This window comes from Perca flavescens, chromosome 1, assembly GCF_004354835.1.
Source record: "Perca flavescens isolate YP-PL-M2 chromosome 1, PFLA_1.0, whole genome shotgun sequence".
Classification (NCBI taxonomy): Eukaryota; Metazoa; Chordata; class Actinopteri; order Perciformes; family Percidae; genus Perca; species Perca flavescens.
In genome coordinates, this window is record NC_041331.1 from 39,836,422 (window position 1) to 39,846,501 (window position 10,080).

The following is a 10,080-nucleotide window of genomic DNA, read 5'->3' on the forward strand; positions in this document are numbered from 1 at the left end:
AGCTTGTGCAGCTGAAATTGGCTAGAGACGCTCAGTTTCTATATGACAACAATGGCCAAGTCTTGAGCAGAAAGCGGAGCAGTAGCCGACCCGCGGTTATTCGTTTTTTCGACACGGATGTGACGTCACACTCGAGCTACTAGCCGCGATAACAAGACAAAAAGAACGCACCATTATTGCAAAGAACCCTTCTGCCATCATTTTTTAAAATGAGTCGAATCGTGACCTTAAAATCAAAAGTCAAATTAAATCCTGACACCCCTATTATTTGCCCCCTTTTTAAAATAAAAACTGTGAACGTGACAGTTGAATTTGTGTGGTGACGTTTTTAGGAGTTATCTGCTGTGATTGACAGGAAGCAGAGTGCAATGTAATGCTGAGAAAATTGGAAATATATGGGGGCTATGGAAGGTTTGTTGTAACTAAATTAGTGCTGAAACAATTAAATGGAGCGAAAATGAATCAACAGCAACTTTGATAATTTCAAATATCATTTAAGTCATTTATTAAACAAAACTGCTGTTTGTTGTTTTCAGCGTTCATACGTTTTGAAAAAAAACTGGAAAAGTTATGGAATTTGAAAATGCAAATTGCAGGCCTGGAAAGGTTTTGGAAACATAAAAAGACCCAGAAAGTTTTGGAAAAGTTATGGGATTTTTTTTTAACACAGTATAATAATATGTTATTAATAAATGTATTTTCATGTCGTCTTAACCTCGACGTTCTATTCGAATCCCACTATGAACCACAGACATTATCATTCATTTTATAGTTAAACCTCTGAGGGTCAACTTTAACACAGATTTGTGTTCTTATTGTATAATGTCGACTGACATTTTCAGGAACACATAGTCATGGAAATTTTCCGAAAAGTTTTGGTTAAAATGCGTATGAACCCTGTGTTTTGACTGTTGATCACAAAAAAAAAAAGTAATTTGAAGATGTTTTTATAGAATATCAAAAAATCATGTGGTTAAAAAAAAGAAAAAAGGATTAATTGATAATGACAATAATCTGCAGAGTTTGTTTCCTTCTTGGTTTCAATGAGTCTGGACTTTGTGCAGAAAATAAGAAGTGAAAAGTGGCCAAGTGAAACGTACTGCGAGGAAGAAGCCTCAGGGCAGAGCAGATGATGGTTGCAGACCGGCTTTATTTTCATTTCATTTTCATTTTTCATTTATTAAACAGGAAAGGATTAAAAGTAACATGAAGTTACAGTTAAAACGGGCCTGACTCAGTTTTAAAAACTGGTTTCCAGCAGGATCCTGTTCTGCAGAAACACAGAACATAGTTTACGGCACATGAGGACAGACACACATGTACAGGACATTAGCTCAGGGGCTAGACACATACAGACTAAAGACAATAACACAGACTTGGACAACACATGAACAACAACACATGAACAATCAATGTGTGCAAAGTGTAACTGTTGAGAAGGAACAGTTTGTATGCCTTTTTGAAATATGTGATGGATGGTAGTGTTCTGATGTTCATATTGTGTGCCGGGAGAAGTGCAGCAAGTGGTGGTGAAGTATAATATTGTGTGTGTGTGTTCCTTCAGGCTCTGGACTACTGTCACAGTATGGGCATCATGCACCGGGACGTGAAGCCCCACAACGTGATGATCGACCACCAGATGAGAAAGGTACCGAGCAGCGTGAGGCGCACTTACAGGCTTTCTTTCATAATGAAGTAATACACACAATTCATAAAACCTTCAAACAAACCATGGCACCATCATAGAATGTAAACGGAGAGCTTTTATTTCTATATTGAAGTATCTTTTGGTTTTTAAGGTGTGTGCATGTGCGGGGCCCGACCGATTAAAGGATTTTTAAGGCCGATATCAAATCTGATATGTGGCCGGGTTGGCTCAGTGGGTAGAGCAGGCGCACATATACTGAGAGGTTTATGCCTCTACGCAGAGGTCCAGGGTTCGAATCTGACCTGTGACGATTTCCTGCATGTCCCCCCCCCCAAAAGAATCTTAATAAATACAAAATCATATATATATATATATATCCAGAAATGTGTGACAAAACAAACATATCTCCCTAACATTAGCTATCTTTAGTTATTTTTGAGTCCTCACTAAAATAATATGATTTTGCTGTTTAAAAATAAACCGAACAGAGGAACATCAAAATATATCGGCGTGTGTGTGCGCTACATTTACTTGATTGATGATCGTGATGAAATGGCATACACGTTTTATTTCTCTAAATCCCCGCCTTGTTCTAATGGCTCTCCCTCTGATGGTTCATCATTTTGATAATTTAACATTCCTGAGAGCTCCAAGTCTGCATTCTCTTTGAAGCCATTTGTGTTTCGAGGTGCTTTGTTTTGAATTAAAAGGAAGAACAAATTACTTTTATTTTTTTTCAGGGAAAGTTCCTAAAGTTTGACCAGACTTCCAAACACTTAAAAAGAAATAACAATGCACGACCCTGTGACATGAACCAGATGAAGTGATGAGTGTTTCCTCTCTCTCTGTGTGTCTCAGCTGCGTCTTATAGATTGGGGTTTGGCAGAATTTTACCATCCCGCTCAGGAATACAACGTCAGGGTGGCCTCTCGGTATTTCAAAGGCCCTGAGCTGCTAGTGGACTATCAGGTATTTATTTTGGAGGAAAAAAAAAAAAAAAAAAAAAAAACAGCCCTTTTTTAAAACGTTGCATAATAATTGTTGATGTGTGATTTCCTTTCTCCCCCTCCCAGATGTATGACTATAGTTTGGACATGTGGAGTCTAGGCTGCATGTTGGCCAGCATGATCTTTCTGAAGGAACCATTTTTTCACGGCCAGGACAACTACGACCAGGTAACAGCTCCGATAAATCCCTCCGAAATAAAGCTCTTGATCTTTAAATCATCTTGTCACCTCTAGCTGAAATCAAGAATCGCATATTGGGGCAGAAATGTATTTGTTTTCATATATTATACTTTGTAATTCTAATGAAATGTATCGGCAGGATGTAGCTGATGAATTCAGGGCTGCAACCAACGATTATTTTCAATGTCGATTCATCTGTTGATTATTTTCTAATCGCAACATGGACTAGTGCAATATCCATCAGGGGGAGCGCAGTATTTGTTAAAGGCAAAATGTGTCAAACCATTTTAAATGGTACAGATCCTCACACACATTCACACAGTCACACAGTTACACATTCACACAGTCACACATTCACACAGTTACACATTCACACAGTTACACATTCACACACCAGCTTGCTTCTCTAACCTTTAGGCCACCACTGCCCATTATTGAAATAGTTGGCGATTAATTGAATAGTTTACAACTAATTGATTAATCCTTGCAGCTCTACATGTGTTTTATTGAATGTGCGTGTATGTTGTTTTCCAGCTGGTCCGCATTGCTAAAGTTCTCGGCACAGATGAGCTCTTCGGTTACCTGCACAAATATCACATAGAACTGGACACTCGCTTCAAAGACCTGCTGGGACAGTGAGTACCAGGATGTTCACACCCAATAGTTAACCAGCAGAAACATTTAACATTCATATGTATTTAAAACCACTTGAAGCTATGGCTGGGCAATATATCAATATTATGTTGATATATGGGGCGAGATATCGTCTTTAAATTTTGGATATCGTAACATACTGTATATATATTAAAGTATATCTGATACGACCTTATTTTATTGTCTTTTCCTGGTTTTAAAGGCTACATTACATTAGTGATGTAATTTTCTGAACACACCAAACTGTTCTCGCTGTTCTATTATTTGCCTTTACCCACATAGTTATTATATCAACATAACTGATTATTATTTATCAAAAATCTCACTGTGTGCACATTTTGTGAAAGCACCAATTGTCAACCCTACAATATCGCCACAATATCGACATTGGGGTATTTGATTTTCTCCTTATCGCCCAGCTCTACCTGAAGGCCAGGCATGCTGTCCCAGTAAGTAAAGAGTGAGTTCAGTCATGTGACATGTTTCTGTGTCCAGGCAAACGAGGAAGCGCTGGGAGCAGTTCATCCAGTCAGAGAACCAGCACCTGGTGAGCCCGGAGGCTCTGGACATGCTGGACAAGCTGCTGCGCTACGACCATCAGCAGAGGCTGACGGCGGCCGAGGCCATGCAGCACCCATACTTCTGTTAGTACGCACCCATACACACATCTGGCTGGCAGAGCCACCGCTGAAGCTAGGTTTATGTGTCACAAATATTGAATTGTTTTCTCACTACTGTAACCAGTTTATTACAGATTATTATTATTATTATTATAAGACCTCATAAATAGTTCACGAAAGATTAAAAAAAGATACAAGCCTTCTATAATCACACACACACACACACACACACACACACACACACACACACACACACACACACACACACACACACACACACACACACACACACACACACAGTTTCTAGTAGCCAAGGAGACACGGAGGATTAAAAAAACATGAGGGACTCTTCAGAAGAGGTCATCCTCTTCACTCGAGTTTCTGCACGGGAAAGTCCCCGGACGCCACAATCTTCTGACCATAGTCCTACTGAGAAATACAGAGAGAGTTGTGTGGAGCTGAGAGTCTTAATTAGCTTTGCAGCAACTAATTTGGCGATGGTTTGACTGTCTATATGTATTACTATCAAAAAATTACGCACTAAAGCTTATACTAATATGTTAGTGTTTTCGGAGCAGGTGAGGAATCATCTTTCAGTATTCGCAACATTTGCATTTAAATGAGACACGATTAATACTCGGACACCCTTACAAGTTACATCAACCCTATCATAACCCATCTTTTGTGTATGTTTTCTTCTTTTTATGGATTGTGCTACATAAAACCTTAAAACCAAACGGTATAAACACTTCAGCTGAACACACGTTACCAGTTAACTTCAGACACCAGGACAAAGACATGCCTGTAGTTGCTTCTTTTAGCTGAGACCGGGTGGAGTTTGTCAGATGAAATGTGCGTTTGTCCCTCAGATCCTGTGGTGAAGGAACACGCAAACGCCAACACAGACGGCACAAAGGCCATAAGCGGCTCCAATGCGACATGATAACCAGAGAGCAGGTAATGCACACAGCACGTTTGTTTAAAACTGAATGTGTTTAACGAACCATTTTATTTGGTACAAGCTAAAACTAATGCAACACTCCTTCGTGAAGGTTACGATGTTCAGTTTGTGTTGATCATTTTGAAGGCTGCAGTTTGTGATGTTGTTAGAATGGTGTTACGTTATACGGAGGGGTGTTTCTATTATTTTGTCCACCATATTTATAATGAGCGTAGACTAAAAAACAGCAACACCTCTCTGTATAATGCAACACACTCCCAACATTGCTACGATAATAAAATCAGATGATCGGTGTTTAATCTCCGATTGGTCTGTTTTCCTTCTTTGTTCCTCTTTCGTCCAATCAGGAAGAATCTTTGTTACCTCAACTTGTGACCTTTTCGTGGCAGAAACGTCTGCCTCCACATCAACAGCCATACTGGAGCAAGATGTCAATTTTGCAGCATACACAAACACGCACGGATTAAACTTCTCCCAACAAAGCCCGGGGGAGTGGGGGGGGAATCTACGCTGCTGAAATCAGATCTGAGCCCCTCCCTCCCTCCCTCCCTCCCTCCTTTCGTCTTACTCTTCCTCCTGCCTCCCAACACCCCCCCTCTAACTGTTTTTAAAATGAGCAAAGTGACTGTCGTTGGATCAGTATCAAGCCGGTGTTGTGCTGTAAAGACGTTTGTCCGTCATTACGACGCTGTGGTGACCCGAGATCCAGTTTTAGCACTGAGTGGCATGGAGGCTCTTTTCTGCTACGGATAGAACAAAAGCTATATTGAAAGAGAATAAACCATTTTTATTTAAAGACGTGTGTGTCTGATTTTTATTTTAACTCAAAGTGTGAAATTCTTCCTTCTGTTACCAAAAAAAAATGGGTTAGACGGAACTCAGGGGGGAGGGGTTAAAGCTGTTATATACTAGACGCATCCAAGGTGGCGCGTGACGTCAAAATGATGTAATATCCGGCCGGCGCGTCCGATTTATGGCGCGCGAGCCAAGGTGGAAATAGGAGGCCTTAATGAGTTCGCCGACAACCGGATGTCAGGACTCTCAGAGTGACTGCAAGTCTCTCTGGTAAACTTACCGGTTAAGATGAGTTCTTATGGTGAATAAAAGGCTCGATCCGATCAAGTAGGTCACTGAATCAAATCAACGCTGCTGCCAGTTCTGCCGTTGTTTACCTTTTTCTTCTAGTCCGTAGAAAGAGCAACGTCTGTAGCCTTTGCTCATCAGCGTCACCACTGTTCAGGAGAAGACTGCAGCTAGTGTCGCGACCACCAGCGCAGGTATAAGTAGTCACGGCGATCTCATGATGTCACAAATGAAAGCGCCAGCTCAGCTGCGGTTACTGTAAAACACGCTTTAGACGGAGCTCAGGGGGAGGGGTTAGACGGAGCTCAGGGGGAGGGGTTAGACGGAGCTCAGGGGGAGGGGTTAGACGGAGCTCAGGGGGAGGGGTTAGGCCGGTTACACACTGGATGTGTTGCGTGAGCGTGTCAGCTGCGTGTAGTTTTATATTTCGGCTCCCATGTTAACAGGTTAGAGCTTACACACTGCCTGCACGACACACACAGCTCGAGCCGCGCCGAAAACGCATGCCAGCTAGAAATAGGACCGACGCCTATTTTTCACCGACGTCTATTTTTCACCCGTTTCAAGCGTTTCCAGGAAAAATGGAATAGGAAAAGATGTTTATATGTCGTTTAGACACAAATGTCATGTTTGAAAGTGTCTAGGTTTTGATATAAAAAAATAATTTTCTAATATTGCACCTGTCAATACAGAAGGAAATATTCTGTAGCCTATCTTTCCGTCAATACTGCCGACGTTGTCTTTGCTGTAATCAGATCAGTATATATTTATGTTTAACATCGTATTTCATTTTATCAATGGGAAACATACATGTGTCCAGACAAGGCTAGCAGCAGCAGCGCCGCGTCAGACACGTTTCAGGTGTGTAAAGACATAGAAAGATCCACGCAGCTGACACGCAACAGAAACGCCACGCCCACGCCATGCAGCCAGTGTGTAACTGGTCTTAGACAGAGCTCCGAGGAGACGCTACTTTTAAATCTCGCTATTCAACATTACCAACCCTGCCTTTTAAAATACCAAAATTTAAAGTACTCGTTATGCATAATGGTCCCGAGTGTTGAATTCTGGAGCTCCCAAGGTCCTGAAAGATGACTTTCTTTTGTCAATCTCATGAACACAAGAAACATTTTCCAGGGGAATTAAATTTGTCAGCTGTTTGTTTTGATGCTTCAAGAACCAGACCAGAGACGTCACTAAGTGTGTGCACTTTTTAATAAATAAACTGGAACTTCAAGGTGTTGTGCAGAACATAAAACACGTGTGCAACATTCGTGCGTTACAAATAGGTGCATTCGTTTAGGCGAATCAAGGCCGAAGGTTTGATGAGGTCACCACCTGCTCAAATTTAAAACTGCTTACCAAATGGCTGAAATTGTAAACACAGCAGAGTAAATTTCAATTACGTGTTAATATTCAAATCCAAAGTGTTTTAAAATGCAACACAGGAGAAGAATTCACCTTTTGGTCATGTGGTTTTTCTTTTGTAAGTTAAAAACTGGAACTACTGCGGCTGTTGAGCGCACATCCTGGTTTTAACTCTGCTCACAGACGGCTTGGCCCAAAATGAATGCCCTGACTGACATCTGAAGTTTTTAAGTGTCAAACACGGTAAGAAGCAGCCTACAAACACACAGATAGCTACAGCAGATGAGCTCTACACCCATCGAAGGCACGCCCACAACGCCCCCGCTTCCCCCTCAGCCAGTGACCCGTGTCTGGGTGAAGAACTACGGAGACTCGCTGCAAAATGCCCCTTTTGGCACTTTGTCTACATGTTTAAAGGAATAGTTCTACATTTTGGTGGCGAGTTAGAGGAGAAGATTGATGTCAATATGAAGCGGCAGCTAGCTTAGCCTAGCATAAAGACTGTAAACGGGGAAACATCTAGCTTAGCTCTGTCAAAGCTAGATGGCAAAGTGGCAAATTGAGAGTACGCCTTGGCAGGAATTTAATGTGGGTCGTGAGGGCTTTGACCGTATCAGTTTGGCTCATCTTATGCCCCACAAAAAAAAATATGTCCTGCTTAAGGGTAAGACTTTGGGTTCAACATTTGGGGGGTTTGAGATCTCCACTTTTGAGCACAATTTAAAATTTGAACGTCAACACTTAATTTTCTGCATTCTGCAGAATTTTTCTGCAATAATTTATGGTTCAAATGCCTTTATGTAAAGGAAATTATTTTTTTTTTTATTTTTTTTTTGGGGGAGGTGGTTGTAACTGCCACATCCCCCTGCTAAATTACGCCTATGCCCTGCAGCAATAGTGGCCTTGATGCTCCGCCCACACTGCCCCAGCTGATAGAGCTGTTTTCTCCCCTGGGAGGGGTTTGGCAAACTGTCAGTTGTCGTTTTTTAGATTTTGGACGGAGCCAGACAAGCCCCCTTTCTAGTCTCTATGCTTCCGCTACATATTGAACACACAGACGTACTAATCGGTCACTTCGTAGTCTTTGGACTAGGGTTACACAGATTATTGGCCCTAGACGATTATCGGGACGTTTTTTTCAGTTTGTAGATTATTTGTATCGGCATTTTATTTGCCTGATAACCGATAAAGTCAAGTAATTAAAAAGTGTTCTACTTTGGCTCCGCCATGATTTAAAAATCTTAATTTTGATTCAAGATTTTTTTCATTTTCACTGAATGCATATCGGTTCCAGATATCGGCCATTACTACTAATAATCCGTATCGGCCTTTAAAAACTAGAATCGATCGATCCCTACTTTGGACACATTATGTTAACTCTAACGAATTGTTCGTCTGTGGCGAGAGGGGCTAGAGCTTTTAGTGAATGTCTGCAGGCTCCTGAACTTTCGTCGATTCAATCTTCGGCACCAGAGACAAATGTACAAACAATAACAATCTTCTCTTAACTTTCTGCAGCACGAAATGTCCGTTGATGTAGCGAGAGAAAGTTTAGGCTTCTGCAGAGGGGGGGGAGCTCGGGGACGGGGTCACCATCACAGTAGCATATTGATATTAAAAGACCACCAAGGACACGGTTAAGACAACACAGCTGATTAGCTCCTCAATAACACTGATATATTGTTTTTAAAAGCACCCTGGGGAATGTTTGAACACTTGACTGAGTCCACTGGCACTTGATTTGTTTTTTTAAAGGTCCCATGGCATGCTGCTTTTTGAATGCTTTTATATAGGCCTTAGTGGTCCCCTAATACTGTATCTAAAGTCTCTTTTTTTGGGTGGGGGTGTGGCCTTGACCAACTGCCACTTTGCTTGTTTGCAAGCCATGATGTCTCTCTCTCTCTCTCAAAGGTGGGCCAACTTCTCTGGGTGGGCAAATCAGAGAAAGGGGAGGTGACCTTGCTCCTTATGACCTCATAAGGAGAAGATTCCTGATTGGTCCATCTGAGCTTTCATTTTCTCAAAGGCAGAGCAGGATACCCAGGGCTCGGTTTACACCTATCACCATTTCTAGCCACTGGGGGACCATAGGCAGGCTGGGGGAACTCATATTAATGTTAAAAAACCTCATAAAGTGACATTTTCATGCCATGGGACCTTTAAGATTCATGGTCTCAGCTACAACTTCCCCCGGAGTTTTTGAAATGTGTGTGTCCTTGGTGTCCCTTTTTAAAAAAAAAAGCAATCTAAGGCAATAAAAACGATGCCGTCTAAAATAAAAAGGTATAAAGCTAATACCAGAGACATTCAGTTTGTTCTCTCAAAAGGAAAAAAGAAACAATACTTAAATAATTGCATAAATAAAGCATGAGATTATGTTTGATTCTGTACGCGAGGTGTCAGCGGTGTCCTGTACAGGCGCTGGATGCAGTGGTTAGGAGTGAGTCTACATAGATAGTGTCGGTTACATCGCGGAGTCGCAGTATTGAGGTAACTTCATAGTGGGGTGGGGGGGGCATGCACGAGGCCAAAACAAAACGTGGAGATGTAGAAAGAGGT

At 41.6% G+C, this 10,080-nt stretch overlaps 1 protein-coding gene across 2 annotated transcripts in view; it reads left to right on the forward strand.

Moving 5' to 3' along the window:
* LOC114560559 (casein kinase II subunit alpha') overlaps window positions 1–5,866 on the forward strand; it is a 20,060-nt gene extending 14,194 nt beyond the window's left edge. For both annotated transcript variants that reach the window (XM_028586015.1, XM_028586024.1), the window contains exons 7-13: window positions 1,565–1,648; window positions 2,507–2,617; window positions 2,722–2,823; window positions 3,370–3,470; window positions 3,985–4,133; window positions 4,979–5,066; window positions 5,418–5,866. In XM_028586015.1, coding sequence (XP_028441816.1) covers window positions 1,565–1,648; window positions 2,507–2,617; window positions 2,722–2,823; window positions 3,370–3,470; window positions 3,985–4,133; window positions 4,979–5,052 — 621 coding nt within the window. In that variant the 3' untranslated portion in view covers window positions 5,053–5,066; window positions 5,418–5,866. The remainder of the gene's footprint in view (window positions 1–1,564; window positions 1,649–2,506; window positions 2,618–2,721; window positions 2,824–3,369; window positions 3,471–3,984; window positions 4,134–4,978; window positions 5,067–5,417) is intronic.
* The last annotated feature ends 4,214 nt before the right edge of the window (window positions 5,867–10,080 follow it).